The 24,223-nt window shown below is 40.5% G+C and overlaps 1 protein-coding gene across 2 annotated transcripts in view; it reads left to right on the top strand.

Moving 5' to 3' along the window:
* Positions 1–5,511: 5,511 nt before the first annotated feature.
* Gucy1b1 (guanylate cyclase 1, soluble, beta 1) overlaps positions 5,512–24,223 on the top strand; it is a 42,708-nt gene continuing 23,996 nt past the window's right edge. For both annotated transcript variants that reach the window (NM_001161796.1, NM_017469.4), the window contains exons 1-4: positions 5,512–5,651; positions 6,152–6,225; positions 19,103–19,203; positions 21,864–21,982. In NM_001161796.1, the coding sequence (NP_001155268.1) occupies positions 5,649–5,651; positions 6,152–6,225; positions 19,103–19,203; positions 21,864–21,982 (297 nt within the window). In that variant the 5' untranslated portion in view covers positions 5,512–5,648. The remainder of the gene's footprint in view (positions 5,652–6,151; positions 6,226–19,102; positions 19,204–21,863; positions 21,983–24,223) is intronic.

Here is a 24,223-nt window from a genome sequence, read left to right as displayed (position 1 = left end):
CTCATGGAGAATGTTTAATAGCCAATGAATTCAGTCAGTGATATGATAAAATAGAACATCAGATGTACATTATCATACCATATACACAGTCCTTTCATATATACTACTTCATCTCAAGAACACCATGAAAAAATGGATATAAGAATCCCATTTACAGAGCCTTAATTTTTTAGAGACATTAAGTGAAGCATAGAGAGTTGACCATGAATCTTTCAAACTTACATAGACAATTGCAGTTAATTCCCTTCTCAACTCTTTATAGCCATGTGGGTACAGTAACAAACATTGGCTGTTGATCCTAACATACAAAGGACAGCTTACTGTAAGGAAAGAAGCCTGGGTTTGAGTCAGTGCTCTCCAATGTGTCACTAGATGACTTTATTCACATGCCAGTCTTACTCCCCTGGTATGAGGTGAGAAAAGGAAAATAACTTTTACCTGATGTATACAAGAGGAGGTGATGGATACTGTCACTTTGTCACCTGCTAAGAATTTTAGGAGCAAAATTTGCTTTTAACTGAGTATCATGTTGTCTCACACTTTTCAACTGTGTGCTGATGCTCCCAAGAGCAGCATCGTTCACAGTCCTTTGCATGTGGGTAAACTGCCTTAGGGTTTTCTCTTCCCATTTTGCAGTTAGATATCCTTTGGCACATAGAGGAACTATAATATAGCGATACCAAAATTCACAGCTAACAATCTTTTAGGATGAGTTCTAAATGACTTCTTGTTCAAAGGGCATTTTTTGGAAGAATGCTATTGTTTGTATTCAATACAATTGTGTCTCATTTCAATGAAATTGCTGACATCAGAATTCTTAAAGACTGGCCAGGTGATTCGGCATCACCAGATGATGGTAGAGGGTGAGGGCATCATCAAATATGGACAGCCAACTGACAGGCAGCAAAGTAGTTCTAAATTATGTAATAAAGATTTTTTGAAAAAAGTGGAATTTACAAGGAACTACACAAATGAACTTAGAAGATTCAGGATCTCCTTTCAAGTTTTGACACAAAATGGTGTTCTTTAGTTTGTGGCCTTTTGCTTAATCAATTACTAACTAATGACATACAATCAATAAATAAATGCTTGATACTTAGGAAAATTTTCCAGAACAATTTTTCTTTTGATCATCCATGAATTGTTAAGAAAAATGACCAACTGATTGTTCTGGTTAGCTTCAGTGACTGATAGATAGAGCCTACTTACCACAGAATAGAGTCTCAATTGAGGTATTGTTCAAATCAGAATGACCAATGGACATGTTCAAGAGAGGTTGTCTTGATTTTAATTGATTTAGGAGATCCATGCCCACTCTGAAGAGTGCAATTCCCTCGGTGAGTAGTACTGGGCTGTATAAGAAAGCTAGTTAAACAGGAGCCTGTGCTAAACCCAAGCAAAGTTTCTTCAAGGTCTCTTGAGCTGTGGGGAAAGGGTATGTGATGATGATGTAGCCCATTTAGGGCTGAGCATTCCCCAGACTCTTATTCTTTGTTTGCTGATCCATCATGGTTCTCCCTCCATGTTATTCACCATCTACTACACGAAAAGTTTTTCTGATGATGGTTGAGAGATATTGCAAGAAGTCATTCGAAAATGTCTTAATGCTGTTTTTATTTAGCAGAATAATAATACTAGGGTCCATGACCCATCCAGGCATTTTGTTCCCATTTTGGACCCAGTTAATAGTACTATACATGTGTTCTTTCTTAAGAATCTAAGTAATTTGATTTTTATTTTCCTTTTATATAAAACCACATGGGAAGCTATCATTTTGAATCAGAATTCCTCTTTGTTCAAAGCATCCTGAAATCCTTGCATTAAGTTTTGGGTGAATTTTAGCATGATTTGTAAGAAGAGATATGAATATTGCATACCTATGTAATGCTGGTACCAGGAGCTCAAAGAAATAATAATAATAATTTGGTTTTGGACTTTGCCAGTTAAAGAAGCATGTGAATTGAAGCAAGTCATCCTCTAAGTCCTGGTTCAAATGACAACATGCTGCTCTTCAAACCCTGACTGCATTACAGGAAAAAAAGAGAAAAGTGTTATCATTCGTAAAGCACATGCACAGGTCTGAGGGTACTGCCTCCCGAGTGCTGGGATTAAAGGCATGTGCCACCACGCCCGGCCCCTATGCTCTCCAGAAGGCTTGTTACTCTCATATTGATTTGAAAAGCCTTGCACACAATAGTCCCCGTTAGGATTGCTCTTGTGCACTTTGAATTCAGATGCTGAGTTCTGTACCTCAAGATCAGGTTGCAGTCTGGACATGGGCATTGTAAGGACCAATGAGCTACAAAGAATGCTCCCCAGTAATCTCTGATTGGGTAAGAAATAGGCTAGAGCCTGTGACTGGGCATGAGGAAGAGGAAGGTGGGACTTGAGATTGAGTGGGGGACAGAATCTCAGCTTGGAGCCATGAGGAGAAGGGAAAAGGGAAGGGAAGGAGGAAGTGGCAGTGAGGCAGGATAGACCATGAGCATGTGACCAATAGAAAATTTCCCCGAGGATATACATGGAGCAGAGCCAACAGAGCAAGACTCACTTGGCAAGTAACATAGGGCATATAGCTGGGATATAGGATAGAGTAGCTCACACTCTGCCCAGTTTAGGCTTACAGCTCGTTAATAAAAACACTGGATTTCTGTGTGTGGAGGCTTGAGTATGCCTAGCCGATAGAGTGGCCCTATTTGGAGGTGCAGGCTTGTTGTAGTTGATGTGCCACTGTGGGCTTGGGCTTTAAAACCCTCAATCTAGCTGCCTGGAAGCCAATCTTCTCCAAGCTGCCCTCAGATGAAGAGATAGAATTCTCAGCTCGTAGTTCGCCATCTATGCCTGGACACTGCCATGCTCCCACCTTTATGATAATGGACTGGACCTCTGAACCTATAGGTCTACTCCAATTAAATGTCATTTAAGAGTTGTCTTGGTCATGGTGTCTCTTCACAGCAGTAAGACAATAACTAAGATATTGTGTCTTTTATTCTGGCTAGAGTGGGGCAGAACCCCCCACCATAAAATTATTTTTATAAATCTCATTATTATCAATTTTTAAACCTCCCAAAAATTGTTTCTATTAGCTGAAAATATGAGCCCCTCCAGCTGACATTCCTAAAAGCCACTCTTTACTTCCTGTTTATTTTCATCCAACAGACTGATCAGCAAACAGTGTTGGCTTTGAGGTCATCCAAGTCTATTCCTAAGTTCCTACCTCCCCCACCCCCCTTTAACTGATTCTCCTCAGCTTGGAACTTACAGAGAAGGATGCAGCATAATGTTTCTGTGAGTAAGACATAAGTTACTTACTTTCATAGTCTCGCTTCTGTGCTCCTCAGTCAACAGTAGTGTCACTGAGGTTGGTGGTCACACAAGTGTGGTCACCCTTTTGGGGCTCTGTATGGCTGTTGAGAACTCTCTTGGTTCTCAGAATCATGTGCTTTGTGGTATCTTGTGAATGGAATAAAAATTAGTAAAGGGCTAGTGAACAAAATGTGCCTGTAAATTCAGAGAGAGAGTGGGGGGGGGAGGGGGAGGGAGAGGGAGGGGTCAGAAAACAAACAACTTAAGCCATTTACAAGTACAAGTATGTGCTGACAGAGACAATACGTGCAAAAGACAATTGAATTAAAAATGAGAACGGACATTCAAATTAGAGAGATAGACACAGGAGCTGGAGGAAAGGAAGGAGGGTGTAAAGAAGGAGGGAGGAAAGGAAGGAGGGTGTAAAGAAGGAAGGAGAGTCTGAATGCTCCCCTCACATCTTTTCCAAGTGAATTTTTAGTGGTTTTCATGCCTAAAGAAATGCTTTTCTCTCCCTCTTTTCTGTCTAAGCATAGTGTAGGGCACATACCACTGTACAACGCCCACAGAGACAGTGCAGGTACTCTACTCTGCTTGTCATAGGAGAAGAGACAAAGGTAGCATATGTATGTGTATGGATATGTGTTGGAACCTTTTGATTCCAACAATTGTGGAATCAAAAGGTTCAGTAGGTGTTGTGTAGAAAACTTTTCTTGAGGAGACACAGTGAATATTTCTACTGTCTTTAGAGTGAGAAGCCAGGACAGATGAGTAATGATTACATCACTGTCCACCTTGGAGAACCAATGAGTTTTGGGACTATGGATGAGTGCATACTTACAGAAGGGACAGCTTGAAAGTAAGAAAGAGGAGAGAGAGAGAGAGAGAGAGAGAGAGAGAGAGAGAGAGAGAGAGAGGAAGGAAGAGAGAAAGAGAGAGAGGGGGAGGAAGGAAGGAAGAGAGAAAGAAAGAAAGAAAGAAAGAAAGAAAGAAAGAAAGAAAGAAAGAAAGAAAGAGGGAAGGAGAAAGGGAAGGAGGGAAGGAGGGAGGGAGGGAGAAAGACATACTGGAGAGGGATGAAATGTTCACACATTTGTAATGGGCCCTTGGATGGATGGATGGATGGATGGATGGATGGGTGGGTGGGTGGGTGGACTGATGGACAGACAGACAAACAGACAAAACAGAAATACAAGACAAATCTAAAACTTCTGGAATTCTAACTCCTGGGTTGTAATATGGCCTGTCCTGTAAAGTTCACAGACAAGATGGCTTAACGTTTTGCTCACAATTATGTTTGCACATGAAGTATCTATCCTCCAAGAAGATACATGAAGTATCTATCCTCCGAGAAGGTACTTGAGAGCATATTCCCCAGCTGGGAAATACCAGTTTGGAAACTTCTGGAAGCCTTTTTGGAGTTTGTAAGTAGACCACTGTGGGTGTCCTTGGGAACTGTAAGCCTCTACTGGGCCCACCTGTGTGTCTCTGTAATGAACTAAACAGCCTCGGCCATTCTCTCAGCCACCATGGAGTTGGGCTGTTCCACACGCCCCAAAGCAACGGAGACAAAAAAAAAAGCGAAAACAAAAACAAAAAACGATGGATCTCTAAAAACCACAGGCAAAAACATGAATTCTGCTGGTTAATGTCAGGTATTTTGTCTCAATGGCAAAAAGTCTAATGCAGTTGCTAAACCTCTTGTATATTACAAAACATCTTAGTTTGTGCACTTGATTATTAACTTAATTGACTAAAAGTAAAAATGTTAATTTTGTAGGATTAGCTATGTTTGCCAGCTGTTGCTAGGTAAAGCAACAGAGGAAATGTTTATGTGCATAACTACAAAAAACATGACGATGTTAATCAACACTGGGCGCGCGCGCGCGCACACACACACACACACACACACACACACACACACACACACACGCCCAAGCTCTAGGACATTAGAACAGATGTACGAGGATGACAATGACAATACCCCATCCATGCTGGAAGGAGCACAGCTGGTTCTGTTCTATCTGCCTTAAGGCCTCAAAAGAAATGACTTGTCACCAGACTGGGGCGGGAAAATGTTTGAGCACAGTAGCTCTGAGCCCATCTGAATTCCCTCCTCTGTCACTGATTGGCTAAGATATGGGAAGAAACAGCGCCCAGCCTCCTGCGGCTCCACTCGTCATTGGCTGAGAAGAGGTGGCAATCAGAGTTGGCCGAGACTGATGCCCTAGCTTCAGCTCTGTGCTGGTCTGGGAGCACTGTCGCCGCTGTAGTCGCTGTCTGGGTCCCTTCCGCGGTACTCTTGCCTGGAAGCTGCTTCCTAGGCTCCGGGCGCGGACACCATGGTGAGTGCTGTCAGGATGGTCAGCGGAACATCACACCTGAGCGGGTGGACCTTGACTGGCTAGAGAGCTGGCTGAGATGCAGAAACAAGCCCCAGGGCACACAGAGCGGAGGGCCGCGAGGAACAGCGCTTTTGGTGGGAGGTGGGGACATATGATCTGCTGGAGTGCTCCGAGTCTCTGGGTCTGGTTGGGTCCCCACCACTCAACCCCAGCCTCCAACTTCTGGGGATTCTGGGTTCCACGGGCAGGGTGGTGTGGGAAGCTCAGGGCTCAGGTTCCTGAGCTACCCCTGTTGCACCACGGTGACAGGTGAGCAGGGGTAAGAAGATGGGGGAGGGGAAAGGGACGACGAGAATTCAAAGATCCCGCAGAGTCCCCCCTTTTAGAATAGGGTACCCGAAAGCTTATCCTGAAGGCGAATGACAGGTCAGAGGCACCGGGTGGAAGACCGGGTTGCAAGGCGCGGGTCCTTGACCACGGTCTCTCTCTCTGCCCTTCAGTACGGTTTCGTGAACCATGCCCTGGAGCTGCTGGTGATCCGCAATTATGGTCCCGAGGTGTGGGAAGACATCAAGTAAGTGAACAGCCCCGCTCCCAGGGCCGCGCGTTGGCACCGAGCCCGCGCCCGCCCGCTTCCCTGGCTGCTCCCAGCAGGGTCGTGGTGCGCATCCTCCGGTCTCCTCTCCCACGCTCCGAAGCCGGGACCAGGAGAGGAGGGTAGGCCGGGGCGTGGCCGCGTGATCAAGCCCCTTGGGGTCGCTGCGGCCTCTTCACCCGGACTGAGCGTGGGAACACCCAGACAGGCAGAGCACTGTGACTCCCAGGCCAGGTTCAGAGGGTTGGCTAGCTCCCATGCAAGGGGACCTGGGGGCTTCCTGGGCCTCTGCAAGGTCTTAGGATCAGAGGCAGGAAATGAACAGAAGATTCGCTTTCTTTTGCGATTTGCACACCAGGAACACGTAATATGGTTAAATCATTTGGTTATGGTATAGTACACTCAAAGATTATTTCTCCAGTAAGTCATGAGAAACCGATATGTAATAAAGGGACATTTTCCCTTTAACTTGCCCAAATCACCCTTGCTTTGCTGTGTTTTCTTCTGGCAACCCTAGCAGGGCATCCTAGTTTCTGTAGAGCTTTGAGTCTGGTACTCAGATAAGACGAGAAAATAGACTTATCTGAGATTTTAAGGCCCAAGGCATCTCTTAAGCTTTCTGTAGGTCTAAGGAGGAGGTTTATTGGGGATTGAAGCCAGAACCTTGTCCTTGACAGGCAAACACAATGCCACTGAACTTTATGTCTGGCCTTTATGTTTTTGAGACGGGATCTCCCTACACACAGCGTAGGCTGTCCTGGAACTGCCAATCTTCTGCCCTCTCCTAGTGCAGGTTTTAGAGAAATGCATCATCAAGCCTAGCGGAGCATTGCAATCTAACAGACTTATCTTTCCCCCTCTCTCTTGTTGAAACTTGGATTTAACTCCTGTATATCTGAGTGCCACTACCAACTATAGTACAGTCACACACTGGAATTACCACGTTCTGTCTGGGTAGCGTTGGTGGGGATTAGAGAAGGACAGAGGGGAACAGGTTTCTATTATTTGTTGAGTTCCTGCACCCACCGATGCACATTCGTCCTTGCTATTTTTCTCAGCACCTTTTTATAAGCAATCAATTTCAACATGCCTCATTATGTAGTAAGAGGATGGTGATTTTCTGTGTGTATCTGTTTCCATAGAAATGACCAGGTCTATAATTTAAGCGTTAAAACCCAGCATCTCCCTCCAGCTCTCTTGTGTTTGAGCTTTAATTCACATTCCATAAGCCATCTGTGTTATCCACACTTGTATTATCCACAGGGCACTGCTGCATCCGATAAAAAAGAGGTCAGGATGTGGAAGTTATCATTTTTTCAAAGTAAATTCTAAGAAGGAAGGCTGCTTTGTGTTTGCAATTTTCTTTCAACTTTATTCTTTTCCTTCATAATTGTCATTTTCTCTGGAGACAGTATAGGAAAGGCAGACACCGAGAACAAGCCCTTCCAGGGCAACCAAGCATGGGGATGTCTGTAAGCCACTCTGTGACTGCACAAAGGCAGCATCCACATCCCCCAGACATTAACCTCTCATCTTTAAAACGGAAATCCCCAAAGTTCATGATGGATGAACTATAACAACAGATATGTTTAGGATTTAAAGAATACCAACATGTTTATCTTTAAAATTAAATTGTCAAGGGATTTGTTCATGGTGATTATAATCTAAAAATAAATACATTTTACTGATGATAACTTTCAAATGGTGGCTGAAAATAATACACATTACTTCAAGTAATTTGTACGTACATACATACATATATACATACATACACACACACACATACATACATACATACATACATACACATACACATACACACACAGAGGGAGGGAGGGAGAGGTAGAGGTAGAGACAGAGAGGAGATGAGACCAGTTCCTGTTATGTAGCTTTGGATGTGTGGAAATTACCATGCAGATGAGTTTAGCCTTGTTCTTCCTGTCTTCCTGTCCTTGCCTCTCATGTGTCTGGACCACAATCACGTGCTCTCACCATGAGAAGAAGTACCACTGAGCACGATTCTTAGGTTGATCGAGTGCTAATAATTACGAGCAAGGTCACATGGGTGGTTTTCTCTGCAATTACTTGTAAGGACAGTGCCCTTGTAATAGAGAAATAGAACCAGTGTTGGCTACCTGGTTGCTTGTTTTCTCTTTTTAGGAAGGCATCTTTTATTGTTGGCATGGGTGCAGTTTTGTATATTGCTGGGGAGTCTGGCTTGGGTCTCTGGATCTAGAGGATTAAAACTGTTCCTTGCTACCCTGCCTAGTTTCCCAACAGGTTGTTGAATGCCTCCTGGAAGAGCGTTTGCCTAATCAGCAAATGTCCACTAAGGATGAGGGAGATGTAACTGCTAAGGGTGCTGTCATGAAGGTGTCTCCTCCCCTTCCAGCCCAGCCCAGAGCATTTCTGCAGCTATTGGCCCAAGATGCTTTCCGTTTTAACTTCTTATGGAAAACAATATATGAGAGAACTTTTTATCCTTTTTCCCCATCTGTGTTATCCACACTTGTATTATCCACAGGGCACTGCTGCATCCGATAAAAAAAGAGGTCAGGATGTGGAAGTTACCATTTTATCAAACTAAATTCTAAGAAGGAAGACAACCTTTTTTGTCTTCCTTTATAATTTGTGAAAAACTATAAATAACTATAGGATGTTTTGTAATATTTTTGAAGTTTAATAAGAAGTGGGCATTCATTCTTTATGAGAAAGGAAGCAAAACATTAAATGACAAATAAAACTCTAAGTGTCAGGTTCCAGACAGAAAATTCTAGATGACTAAGAGCAGAAAATATCTCCTTGTAAACTCAGGGTCTGCACAGACTATGACCAATAGCATCACCACTTCACAAGCATGGTGTCTCTTCTTCTCAGGACAAAGAAAAATCGCTCAGGAACCTTCTCTTAAAAAGAAAGACAGAAAGGATTTAGTGTCTGTGCCCAAGTCTGGAGACCAGGCATTGTGAATGTATATGCATAACTACTCAAATGCAACAGTATAAACATGTAAGCATTGTAAGCTCTTATACTAGGCAACATCTGGATCCAACATCCCCACCCACTTCTGATCTACACAATAACATAAGAGGGCAAGAAGTTGCCTCAGATCTTGCTTTGCAAATTTTGAATCTTCAGATGATCCTCTTAAGAAGCTGATTCCTAAGTGATGAGAAAAAATATCTATCATCCATTTAGAAAATGTAATCAGATTTTATGTATATTAGATACAATCTAAAGGCTTGATAGGCCTTTCTCTATTATCCTGGTGTCAGCCCTGGTTGATGTGGTAATTGTATTGTGTCAGTGAGCTCTGAGATTCTTTGCCTACCTTGGAATTTATATGTATTCTAAAGCTGGATTCAAAAGGCTGGAAATTCTAAGATGGTTAAAAGTCTATTGAAAACAAGTGACAGCTGAAGATGTAGCTCAGTGGTAGGAGCCAATACCAAAACACCACACACACACACTCACACACACTCACACACACAAACACACACACATACACACACACTCTCACACACACACATACACACACACTCACACACACATACACACATGCACACACACATATACACACTCTCACACACACACATACACACACATACACACACTCACACACACATACACACATACACACACACACACACACACACACACACACACTCACACACACACACACACATGCACCCCTTTCAGAAAACTACTTCTTTGCCTACCCGTAAGCAGGACAAAGTATTGGTTACTTTGTGCCTGATTTTTCTGAGAAATTAGAGATAAGCAATTAGATGTAAATGCTGGCCTGAAAACTGTAAGTTCTATAATGATGTAATAGCTTTGTTAATTACTAGATTCTGTTGTCAATTTGCTGTCAGTCAATATGTTTTGTAGGGCTTTTGTCAATTTGCTACATACTTAATTCATTAGTCCTCCTTCTCTTTCGTCTATTGTCAAGCTTATCTTTAGTGAACATAGTTTAGTACTTCAGGCACTGAGGGTAGAAAAGCAAATGATGTCATTCTTGTCTTGAAAAGTCTGTGATATGAGGATATTTTTAGTCTTACTCATTTTTTATAAAATTTCTCTGTCACTCAAATAAGGAAATGACTTGACTGTTAGATAGCATGTACTGATCTTCCTCTTTGAAACTCATATATATATATAGTATAATTTGCTAATTAGGAATGAATATTAGGGTCCAAACAAGCATTCTTTAAGAAAGAAAGAAAGAAAGAAAGAAAGAAAGAAAGAAAGAAAGAAAGAAAGAAAGAAAGAAAAGAAAATTACATGGCTCCCTAACCTGCCTAAACTTTCCAAGTCTCAGTTATATGTGTAAAAAAGTTAATGTGTTAGGTTGTTGCAGTACATACAATATTGTCTGAAAAATGCTTAATGTGGTTCTTAAATAGCTTTGGAAGAAACAGTGACTATTGTTTTCCAATTCTCCCTGGTAACTGGGCTTTTCGTCATCTTTCTTCCGCAGCACACCTGAAAGATGTGAAGCTCCTTTTGAGTAAAGGCAGCCTGGGTCTAGGGGTGTGATGGATGCTAGAGAGCTTGCTTTAGCACCTCACACCCAAACAAAACACTAAGAACAGTTGTGTCTGCATGCTGTTTCCACCTAAGCGTTTCCTATCTTCTGGTGTAAGGCCTCAGGTCATTTCTCATTTCTCTCATCCCATTCATGCACTGGCTGCTCTAATTGGTTTTGAATTATCTCCTGGCCTTTCTTCTTTCCCCTTGGTCCTTATCATCTTCTCTTGCCCTACTCTAAAACAACCCTCTTGCCATGTCTGTCATGGGCTCATACTCCACATTGTACAGATTATTAGAAAATGATTATTTCACTATACCATCTACATTGCGATTCTTTAAGCCACTCCCCAGACCCTAATCCCTTCTGCTTTTTTACATTCATGATGGAATGAGTTATATTTCTACATATCTCTATACCACAGTTCAAGTAGGAAAAAGCCTATGCGTTTTTTAATATGGATGACACTTCATATTATAAAGGTATTTTCACCTTCTAGAGTTGTTTCCTTTGTATGTATTTTCAGCTGAGACCTGTAACATCCATTGGAAGAAGGAAATGACTTTCAAGCTCAGTGTGTTTGCCATTGTTGTGTTTCTTTTTTCCACTATGAAGTTGCATTTTGAAGAAATTAAATGACTGTCTGTCAAGAGCATTATGAGTAGGAAGGGACCACTCCTCTGATACCAGGCTTCAAGCTCCTACAAGTATTTTCCAAAGAGAGTTATCTAATATAAATATAAAATATTTATTTTATTACTCAAAACAACCCATGCAAAAAATTAAACAAAATTATATAAAGAAATTTATATAAAATATAAATAAATTAAATAAATAAGCTCTGGGTTAGGAATGAGACATTTTTCTGTAGTAAAATCTTCCAAGTTAACATGAAAGCCAGAGGAAGACTCAGAATGTATATTTGCTTGATGCTAGGGAACTGAATGCCTAATTGTGAACCACCTCACACAGCTGCTGGTGAGCTGTCTGAACTGGGTCTTCTAGAACCCAGACCACTTTGGGAACAACATGGTTCTTGTATGGTAAGGCAGACCATAGCATTGTTTTGATTGGTTTGTTTTATGATCTGCAGCAACCCTCTGGCTGCTCTTGGGAAGTGTTCATTGCCCAATATTCTTCTTTGTTGTGTGTTAAATGTATACCAGAACCATATTAGCTTGGTGTGTTTTTGTACATTGCAATGAGGACTATAAGAGAAACCAGAAAGACTTTCCTACTAAGTCAAGATTTGATGGCAGCAAACATTAACTAAACATGGCTGCTGTTTGCAAGAGCGATGTCCTTTGTATTCCATTTTTTTTCTCTAGAATCGGGGACCTGGCAAATGTTTCTGTCTAACATGTTGGAAGGGGATCGTTAGGGGTTGATGCTACGCAGATGTCTACAGGAAAGCACACTTAAGGAAATGAGTACTATAAAGAAGAATCTCCAGTTCAGTTCCCTAGCGACAGTGCAGACTTGAAGTCTTGCAGCTTTTGTGTTCACTGTTTTGCTTCTTTAAGCACTGAAGAAGAAACAGTAGGAGAACACTGCTGTTATTATTACTTGTATCTAGAAAAATATAAGACCTTTTTTCTTCATAAACTATGTCAATGATGGTAAGATCTAAGTATGACAGTGCAATTGAGGCTAAGGTCAATATGCATTATCCCATTTATCCTGAGCATCTCTCCTTGCGGACTGATCTCAGCTACTCAATCATGCTGAGGTTTAGAGTTTGGTACACATGGTCCCAGTTAGGGCTCCTTTTTCCCATATCCCCTCTTGGTTCCGTAAATATCTCCTTCTCAGCTTTGATATAGCACAGTGAGAGCTGTTAAAGGAACCATCTTATGTGTCCAGTCCAGCATGGTACCTTCCCTTTCTAGTACATGAGTTAGTTGATAATTATGCTTGAAATGATTCATTTAATATCTGACCCACCTCACTAGGATCTGGCCTTTTTACTATTCTTAGAGAAAACCCTTTCACACACCTGTCTGTATTTCTCTCTTTCTCCATGAAAATGATACATACATATGTCTATGAATTGTTTTACAGTATTAATTGAATAAAATAGAGAATATGTGAATAACACATATTTATCCTCTCTCTCTCTCTCTCTCTCTCTCTCTCTCTCTCTCTCTCTCTCTCTCTCTCTCTGTGTGTGTGTGTGTGTGTGTGTGTGTGTGTGTGTGTATCTAGATACTTAATTTGTAGGATGCTGGTCAAAGCTGGACTGTAGAGAAATACATGTCAGGCTGCAGTTAGGTTTGAGATAATGCCATTCCTTGAATGCTCTATCTCATTTATGTTGATTATTGTTTTTATATATGGATCTACCGTGCCCCAATGCTTCCCACTCATAACATCCCTAAATTGTCATATTCATTCCTTATTGTCACATTACAAATTGAGAGAAGAGGGAACATTAAACAACCTCCTTAAACACATAGCTATTCACAGAGTAAGGACTGTGACAGACTGCTAATTATCCCAGCATGGGTTTTCTCCCAACAAGAACCTGAACTCTGCTTTCTAGCATGGACTGATTTAACCAGGACTCTAACCATCTACATGTGGGCTCGTGTCTTCTGTATTCCTATTTGCTTTCCTGGAATGTTCTGGCACATGTACAATGATTGTGATTACAATGTTTGGAAGGTGTTTTTGTTTACCAACCATCAATTGTGTTGAAGAAAAGCAAACTCTTCTAAATTTTGAACAGATTGCTTGCTTTGAGAGGAACTATGACATCAAGTGCTCCACAGGCAGGGTTGATGGATTCATCTGTTTGAAAAGACTGTAGAAAGTCCCTATTTAAGATATATGTGAGTGACTTTCAGAGTGGCAGCCATTGCTGTGATGCATCTCCCATGTCAGGATAGTCACTGTGAGAACAACCACAACAGTCTCTGCTCCCAATATGCCAAAAATGATGGTATTATTTTGCTTAAAATTGAGACCCATTTGTCATTTACTGAAGCATGGATGAATGACAGGTTAACTTATGGAAAACCACCTTCAATTAAGGTATGAAATGGAATGTGACTCTAGACGTAAAGGGTCTGTCACTCCTTTGGTGAAATTCTTTACACTGGAATCTCACCATGGGTGTTCAGAGACTCATTAAAATCCTTGTAATTAGATAATGAAAATATGGCAGCTATTTTCCCTGCTACTTACAAAAAAAAATCCACATGCAGTTTCAATGGGGCCTATGATTATTGTCTGTGGCTTCTAATGGAACATTTTAATTTTCATAATGACTAGATACAGCTCAGTGTTTAATATACTTCCCTCCCTCTCTTCTGGGCATTCCTAGAATTTATTATACAGACTAAATCTGTGTGCACCAGTAAGGCTCCAGGATCAGTAGAACTTGGGGATGTTGGATGGTCTGACAAGTGTGGAATTGGTTGGAGCTCACCTTTGTTTTGAGACCTCTGTGGGAAGCACCTTTACCTTACCAGAATGTGCCTGGAGTCTACTTGCTGGGCAACTGAACAGTAGCAGCAGCTTAGGGTAGGATGTGGAGTCAATCATTTTGTTGTTCATACACGACATCAAGAAGAAGCTCTTGAAACAGAATTGTGAGAAACGCTGCTTGACCATTTTGGACACTTTATATATCTGATTTTTTTTTTCTTTAAGACATATAAAATATTCTTAATATGAAACATGAAGTATGTTCTTGTACAGTTTTATTGGACAGCTCGCTTTTATAGTATAATATGTAGAAATTTATGGAAAGTAGATTTGAGTAATCCCTTCCCTTGTTTTAAAGTGTGCATGCATATATTTAGCAGGCAAACATTTCAGCCAACCCACCGAACACCATTCTGATAAAACTACCCACTCCCCATTTTTGGAAGTAACTACTAGATATGAAAAATGGGCTTACATTGCAACTACTATCAATCAGCAAGAGTGAGCTGAAAATGAATTGTTCTAGGGCAAATATGGCACCTATCTATAATGCATTACTGTGGCAGTGAACATATGATTCTGTTATCATTTTGTTCCCATTTGAAAATGTAACCACTATTCTAAGTCACATAAAAGAAGATTTCTTGCTTTTACCATTTACAATTCATAAGTTTTACTGGCAAATCAATAAAGTGCACACTTGCTTTCTTCTACACAGAATGGAGACTTCTGAGTTGGTCATTGTACCTCTTGCCTCTCCCCTGCACTTTTCCTCTGCCTCCTCTTTGCCTTGCTTCTCCTCTCACCTCTTCCCCTGGACATTCTTTCTTCCTCCCATGTGGCCTTCACAGTTTGCTTCTTCAACTGCTGTAGCTCTGTGGGAAATAGAGGCTGGTTGTGCTAACAGTCCCATCCCGGGTGGTAACTGCAGGAGAGTGCATACATTATGCTCTGCAAAAGACATGGGATGAAACCCCAGGATGCCCTCAGACTAGCCCAGTGACATATAGGAGAGCGGTAGTTCTTTATTTTGCACAGGCTATGCAGAAAGACTTCTGACTCAATATTTAGAAAAACAAAAAACAAAAAACAAATGGGATAAGCAAAATAAATAAAAAGTATGTCAAAAATACTTAATGTTAGAGAAAATTTCGAATTTTGAATCCCAGAGAAGCCCATGCTGCTTCACATGATGCAGAAACTGAGCAAAGTTGATGCTAAGATGATTTTGAAAAATTGAGTCTAGAAAGATAGTGAGAGAACCTGGATTTGGGTGAGTCAAGCTCCAAGGAAATGCTACATATAAAAAAATGTTAAATTATTAGAAATGGTATATGTAGTGGATAGAGAGATGTGTATTCAGTATTAGCTTTTAAAAGTATAAATGTTATGGGGCGAGCAAGTAAGAGATGAAGAACTTGAAAGCTCCATAACTTGAATTATGTATGTTGCTTATGTAATCTATCCAATAACTTGCTTCCTAAATTTTCTTATATTTGCTGGTCACCTTCTCTGGTTTCAGTCAGTAGCAACTGAAGGAGGAAAAATTCTCCCAAACTAAGGAGAGAGAATCTTTAGCAGAAATGGAAGCAAGAGAGCCTTTAAAGTTTCTACTTAATAATATGGTGGGTCTGTCATGAAGAGCGCTGACTGAGGGTGTTGGGGGGGGGGTCCATTATGAAGAGCACTGGGGGTGGAGGTGTTAATCACCTCTGTGTACCACATGGCAACTAAGGCTTTAGGCAGCAGGAAGCCTGATACAATAGGAATCTGTGAGGAATGTAGGAGAGGTGCTGAACACTGACAAGACATTTCCAGCAGAGGCTGCAGGCTCTACTGCCTGCCTCCCCTTCATCATTATGCATGCCTGTTCCTGCTCAGGTTAATCTGTTACCCAACCACATTTGGGGGGGGTCTGTGATTCTCTAGTTAGTGTTTCCCCTGAATACAGACGGAGATGATGGATGGGCTGCGTAGAGGAAAGTATTGGTTCCAGCAGGCTGGGTGAATGATGGCAGACAGCAACTGCATCTCTTCACATCCCAAATGGCACATCAACCCTGAAGACCCCAGTGCCACTGTATGGAATGCAGAATCTCACTGCTATCTCTTTCTTCCCCCATTCTTATTCTGTCTACCTTGTGTTCTTGTCTTGAAGCATATGCCATGCTATAATGTAGTATGAAATTTAACACTTTTTACATATTGCTTCTTTCTGCAATTGCAATACCAGTCAATGAAGGCTGGTATCTTTCATAGTTTTCTTTATTGACATATCAAGATGCTGTGAAAAAGAGCTAGAGCCTGAAAGACCTGGAATATGTGTGGAAAAACATCTGGAGCAGGGAATTAAAAAAAAGAAAACAAGCAACTGGCTATTCCCCAAGGCTTCAGAGATAAATGCAAATAAGAGTTGTAAGTGTCTGAATAATTCAATGGAATTCAGCATGACATTTCCACAAGAAGATGATTCCTGGTCTGTACTCTGCTTACTCTGTTTTTAGCTCCTCCAGGGAGCCTGACAGAGGATCATTTTAGGAAGGAATGCTTAAGAGATAAAGGAGCTTGTTTCAATAAACAGAGAGGATGTGGGTCTGGTTGGAAGTTAGCTGATCTCTCTGGAAAAGGCTGCTTCTCTGTTTTCTACACATGGAGTGTGGATCCTTCTCACTCATTTAAGGGTGACTATGGATTGGTGGGTGTTTTATAGAAACTAAGCTTATTATGAAAAATTATATGATTGGATTTAATTCATTTCGAAGAACAGAACATGGTGACTATAATGAATTAGCATATATTTTGTTGTAGCCTTGATTAACATTTACATATTTTATTAGTATATTTTAGCTCAGATGTCACTAAATTTCCATGTGGACATTAGAGTTGGTTCACAGTAAGAAGAAAATTGGAAAAATAACAAAATTGACCTAGTCGTGGCCTTCAAAACAGCCAATTCAATTCCTAGGAATTTATTCTGTTTCTCTAGAAACATACAAATATAGTCCTTGTAATGTTACCCTTTATACTTATTGAAGAAAATAAAAGCACTGTACCTCACTACCAAGACTTCAATGTATTTGAACAATGCAAATTTGTGCAGTCGTGGTATCCAAGAGTAATTTGTTGAACGGAAAAGAAAGCCATCAAAGATGACATTGAAACTAGCTGCCTTAAAAAGCATTACATATTCAAGTGTGAACAACTTGATATAGCACTGAAAGTAGTTTTTTTTTCAGGCTAAGGGAAGCTTGTTATTTCATTTTTAGTTTTTTCTTTCCTGTGCCTTATGAATTCTTATAATAAGTAATAAGAGCACCTAACTTGAATCACTGCATTATCAAAGAGTATGCATCTGTGCATCAACTGTTTAGTGTTTTTCCAAATTGTTCCGATGTATGATATTAAGAAGATATAAGCTCTTTGGAGAACTGTGTTTCTTTTACTTGATAGTTATGTATGCTTGAAATGTAGAATAAGGTCACACTTGACATACAGGTCAATAACTGAGAATGCAAGTATGTGAAGCTCTGTCTTAATAAATATAGACTGCTTTAATGGCTTTGGTCATAAAGTCACATGGCTTTGTGTCATTATTGTCATAGGAAGTCACTTACATTCAGCTTCTCATTTTAGGAAAACTAGGTTTTCATGCTCACTTTATATAGTGACTTGTTTAACTCCACCCAACTAATAAATTCTGAGCTCTGAAATTGTGTTTTCTTGGTACAGGGAATGGGATTCAGGGCCTTGTGACTATTAGGAGGACAACTTCCCAGCTATGCATAATTACAGCAATACCATAAATTATATGCTCTGAAGAACATAGAAAGTCTTTGCAAATGTTCATGCATACGAGACGACTCGACTGGGGAGATTTCCCTTGAATAAACAGAGAGCAGCAGCTGTGACAGGACAGCTCCTGAGGGAAGAGTGCCTGGGGCACACCGTGAAAAATGTCACTGTGCCAGTGTCTGGGTACAGGGGTTCAAGTGAGGTGGGTTGAGGCAGAGATAGCTCTCCAACAGTGTATGCGAATCTCACGTGGAGACAGCTGTCTGGAAACCAGTCAGCATTTTCTCCACCCAGCACTGTTTGAATGATGGCTTTCTCCACTGCTTGGACACTTCCTTGAGAAAAACAATCCAAATCTGATCAAAATAAATGTATTTATAGACTCCTGATGGCTGTTCAGAAGTGATAAGCAGCATTTCCTTGCACAAACTGTGCATGGTTTGAGCTGCTGTGTTTAATCTGTGAAAGATATATGAGAAGACTTGACCAATCCACTCAGCTTCTCTAACTTGATGGGTTTAAAACATAACTCTTACTCTCACCCCAGACCATTGCAGACAGCCTTTTCCACTCAGCTACTGATGACTGTTATTCAGACCAGAAACGTCCTTGTCATGCAGAGACTCTACCCTCCCTCAGGCCAGTTTCAGTAGGCTGTGCTATCTACCCAAACAGTCACACACCCTGCTGGCTCTCTTGATCCACTCCCTGCCTTCTTAGCCGAACATGCCGCTCCCCCTAGAGTGTATTTGTTCCAAAATAAGAGGATTCCAGTTTGTTTGGCTAAAGCCTGCATCTCCAGTTCCCAGTACAGTGCCTCACACCTATAGGGAGTCAATATATATTTACTATTTCCCAGTTTAAACATAGCTACATTGCAGTGTGTTATTCATGAGAGTACTAAAATGTATTGCATGTATTGTTTTAATTTGGGCAGAAGCATGTGGCAATTCCTCTGAAATCACTGGGTTGTTAGGTACACAGCGTCATCTTAAGCAATTTTGCCTCCAGAAATCCTGTTTCAGAAATAGACACCATCATGAATTTGACAGATGCTCTTATTTCAACATTGCTCTCCATCACTCTTCCATTTTCTTTCAGAAAAGAGGCACAGCTGGATGAAGAAGGCCAGTTTCTTGTCAGAATAATATACGATGATTCCAAAACATATGACCTGGTGGCTGCTGCAAGCAAAGTCCTCAGTAGGTTGAAAACAACTTTCCTGCTCTGTGTTAGCTACACATAGGACCATAAAGGAATGTGTGCTCCAAGACTACAGTGTACCATTATGCAGGTTTTCATTGTACAGTCGTGATGGGTTGATGGATGATGCTAGACTGTGGCTATACTAAATCCTACCTTTTCAGCATAAGCTGTTGGGTAAACAGAAAATCGAAAGTGGAAATCTCCTGCCCCCATCCCTATCCCTGTACAAGGTCTTGCATGGAGGGAAAAACAAACAAACAAACAAACAAAAAAACTACTGCCAATACTTCAGCATCACCCGAAGAGTAAGCACTCAAATGTAGTGTGCAGGAAACATTATTCTTCAAATGTGTTATAGTAATAAGCTATGTGAAGCACTGGCAAAAAGAGAGAGGCAATCCACTGACAAATGAAGTTCACAGATCAGACCCATGGCTGAAAAAAATATAATTCAAACGGGTTTCATGGAGTAAAGCTGTTCTGAGTACTAATGTTCCAGAGGGCTATATATACTTCGACTGCTGTCTGCGCAGAAGATGATGAAATCTTAGCTCTACTTTGCAGAATTTAGGAATTAGAAACAAAACCACTAGATGGTTAATAAAAAGAAAAACACATAGCAGTTATTAGCAGTTATGAAAGAACACATAGAGTAAACTTTTAAAATATTGATTTTCAAATGTGAAAAACTGAAATATCTGTTTGGGTCCAGAGTAGAGCTAAAGAAAAACACACACACACACACACACATTTTCAATTTAATAATAAATTAAGGCAAATTTGAGGGATGATGATATCTTATATTATCAAAGTCAGTTAAAACTGTGAATATGTTCATACTATTAATATATCTTTAATTTATTTTTATATGAAAGGTATTTGTGATTGTATGTATATGCATATACAGAACAGCATGTGTGTTTGGATGCATGTGCACATGAGAAACCAGAAGACAGTTTCAGGTTTTTTTGTCAATTGTTCTTATTTTTATATATTAAGAAGTTTTTGAAATTATAATTTTTTCATTTCTCCATCACATTTCCTTTCTCTAGGCCTTCCAACATATACTCCATCCTCTCTTGTTCTAACCCATGGCCTCATTTTTGTTTATCATTTGTGTATGTATTTAGGAATATATGTAATATATTTATTCCTCATTACACAAGCACAACCTGCTCACCCCATATAATGTTACTTGTAAGTCCGTGTTTTCAAGGTTGATGATTTGTTATTAAATAATCTATTAGTGTGCTCTTCTGTGGAACACACTGTATCCTCTGATCTCTGCATTCTTAGTTGCCTGTACTTCTTTGTCCAGGGCTGAACTCTCAGGCACTTCCCCCATCCATCCACATTAACATGTCTAATGGTATCGTTCTTGCTCTACTCCTGCTCTGTTTAGGCAGGTACGATGGTGAGATTTTGTCAGTGTAGCTTCTGACATATTGAGGAAAGATAATCTCACAGCAAACTCTTATTCCTCTGGATCTTGCAGTCCTTCCTGTCCCTCTTCTGAAGTGATCCCTGAGCCTTGGGTAGTAATTTTGTAGATGTATCTATTTGGACTAGACTTCATGCTTCACATTTTGGGCAGTCGCTTCATCTTCCATTCCAGGATAGGGTCTCCCACTGAACCTGGAATTCACAGTTTGACTGCATGGCTGGTTGGCCACCAAGCTCCCGTGATCCACCTGTCTCCAACCCACCAGTGCTGGAGCCACTATAGCTGGCTACTATATAAGCACTGGAGATCCAAGTGCAGGTTATCACACTTGTAAGACAGGCACTTTGCCAAAGACTCCATTTGCCCAGCCTCCTCACACTGTTAAGGAATTTTCACTGAAGATATGTGAGATCGGCTTCCTACTAAAATTTATGAATAAGTGGTTTCCCTAGAATTACTTATATTAACAAAAATAAAAGGTCTATCTTCTCAGTAAAAGATTCATTGAATAAATATTTGTACTCATTTTGAGTAAGATGTTAGTCAAAATTCATAAGAAAGGTACCTACATAGATTTCTTGAAATATTAATGATTCCTTTCTAAGAAAAAGCAGGATATTAGGATTTATACTGTGTGCAAGAAGTAGTTAAATATTCATATTTATATAAAGAAAAGTTATTTTGCAACAAAGGATCTTACTATCTTTATTTTGTGTGTGTGGGGGGGGGGGAGGAGGTTGTGTGCTTGCTCGTGCTCGTGCACATGTGTGCATGCTATACAGATATTTATGTACCACATCATGTGTATGGGGGTCAGAGGAGAACTTGAGAATCAGTTCTTTCAACCATGTGGACCTTGGGCATCAAAGTCTGGCCACTAAGCTTCATAGAGTCATTTTACCAATGCTGTGTCCTTGATTTGAATAAATGTTTTTTTAAAGAAACAATACAATAAATTTCTAATAAAAACTATTAAACATAAGTGTGTTAGTATATAAATTGAGAAAAATGGTTATATCCCTAATAGTGTGATTTACACCATTAACTCGTTAGTATAGTCTTTTAAGATTTCATAGTAGTTCGTTGGTCAGAGATTCTATGTTCACACTGTACAATAATTGTGAATATTTTATATCATTTCCATATACACTTGTGCTAATTCTTCTCATTGAGAGTCTTCTGCCTGTTCTTTCTTTTTCATCTACAAAACAGACCTCAATGCTGGCGAAATCCTGCAGATGTTTGGGAAGATGTTTTTCGTCTTCTGCCAGGAGTCTGGCTATGATACCATCTTGCGTGTCCTGGGATCTAATGTCAGAGAGTTTTTGCAGGTGAGATGTTCGAGGTCCTGAGAGTGAAAGCTCTCAGTGTCTGTTATTAAATTTGAGCTCTGAAATACTTCTATTTAGCCAGCTGGACAAGAGTGTCTTGCTGCTGGCAAGGAACCCTAGTGACCATTCTCACATAAAATTTAATTATTAGATGATTCTACACATATTTCAGAATTTTCAGTCATGTGTTTTCATAGTTTCTCATTGTTGATTCTGAATATGCAAGCCTTCAATTAGTATTCTCTTAAAGTCCACAGGGTCTATCATGACCTGTCCAATTGCGTTTGAGGAAGAATTACTCATGCTAATGGTGTGGTCTTTTGTTTTCAATATGTAATCTGGTTTATTTTTTGTAACATACTTCTAAATATAAGCTCTCATTGGACAGTGTATGAGTATTTAGTAAACAGTTTCTGGGCTCCTTATTAGGAGAAAGCAGCAGGCGCTTCAGGTATCCCACTTTGGAGAACTAATTCATCGCATTTGAGTTACAAATCAGTTAATCTAACACAGAAAGAAAGAGATATGAGGAAATTCAAAGTTGATTTCAGATAAAAAAAATAACAACAACAACAACAAAAACCCAAAAGACAAAAAAAACAAACATCACCACTCAAGGCCTTTATCTTACAGCACTAAACAGTGACCACAGAAGTCCTAGTAAGTTTCCCATTTGCTGAGAGGCTATTTCGGGACTGCCTGTGCTATTTTGAGCTCTGGCTTTTGTGAGACCCTCCGGATGAATGTGTGAAGGCTCAGCGTCATGGAGCTGGGTTGCAAAGAGTGTTTCCAACCTGACTGCTGAGAGAGGCTAGACCTGCTGGAAAGTGATGTCAGCACAGTCCCAGCTGAACTGAAGCCCAGTCTTGAGAGAATGTAAACCACTCCAAGGCCAGCTGCGTTATTGATTTAACAGCCAAAATAAGAACGCTGGTGTTTAATCAAAATGTCTGTTGTTTACACAGGGACATTTTTCTTATAAACTTAAAGCAGCATTAAATCAAGATGAACACTGGTTTATAGACTCCAGCTGTGGACTTACTAATGTCCTGCTATCTGAAGAAAGAATGCCCCTTCCAAATGAAATAGCTACTAATGTTGAAGTCAGTCTGATAATCTGATGGTCTTTAAATTGATTATTTCAAACGGATTGAATTTTGAGACTTCAAAGTGTTGGAGGGATTTTAGAGTCTTTGAATATAAAGTACATTTTTAAAGTATGTTTGTTGACCACTGTCGCCTTCCAGAGATTTTTTTTTAATATATTTGTGTGTGTGTGTGTGTGTGTGTGTGTGTGTGTGTGTGTGTGCAGAAGGGGGCATCTGATCCCTTGGAGTTGGAATTAAAGGACTCTGTGAACTACCTTTGTAGGTGCTGGGAACTGAATTCTGGTCTTCTGTTAGAGGAGTGAATGGCCACAACTGTTGAGCCACGTCTTTAGCCCCACCTGTGAAGTCTCAACTTACAATAGCTCTCCATTTTAATGTCATTCTCAGTGATTAGATTTACACAACAGATCACAGATTTCAGTAGATTTATTCATTTCTTTATCTTACCTGAACTCATTTTTTACCATCTCCCACCTCACAGAGGAGGTGTTTTTGTGTGCTCTCAAACTGTAGAGCTGCTAGCTCCTCAACACTTTGTAAAAGCTTAATTATTATTTGATAATTTTCTGCATTATGTAGTACACCCCGGTCACACCAGCCAACCTTTTCAGGCCCCCTCCCTCTCCACCAACCCCCAACTCCTACTAACAAGTCTTCATCCTGCCATCGTATCTTTCTGTTTTGCATTGGTTTTGACTCACTGGTTCATCCAAAACTGCCCGCCATGGGCATGGCTAGTGGCTGCATCATTAAAGACAGTGATGGCCTTTCCCTTAGCAACCTCAACTATAGCTCATAACTCTCCAGGCACAGTCAGGGCTCTATAGTTCCCTTCAGCATTCCTGACTGGATGTTCACAGGTTCCACTTCTGTGAGATGATGAGTCCAGTGTGCATGGCATGCTGGGAAAACAGCTTTCATGACCATCCTCCCCATCATGTGGCCTCTGTTACCTTCACTCTGCCCCCTCTTTTGTGATGTTCCTCGAGCTGGGGAAGCAGAGATATGGTCATCACAGTGAGGGCTGGGCAAAGTGACTCAAAAGTCAAGTATTCTTAGGACCTCGAACAGCCAGTCTCCACATTAACTATTGTTACTACTAAAGGAAGATTCCCTGAACAAGTCTGAAGAC

Source organism: Mus musculus, chromosome 3 (genome assembly GCF_000001635.26).
Source record: "Mus musculus strain C57BL/6J chromosome 3, GRCm38.p6 C57BL/6J".
In the NCBI taxonomy this organism is placed as follows: Eukaryota; Metazoa; Chordata; class Mammalia; order Rodentia; family Muridae; genus Mus; species Mus musculus.
Note: the sequence above shows the minus strand (reverse complement) of the source record. Positions and strands in the feature narration are given on the sequence as shown.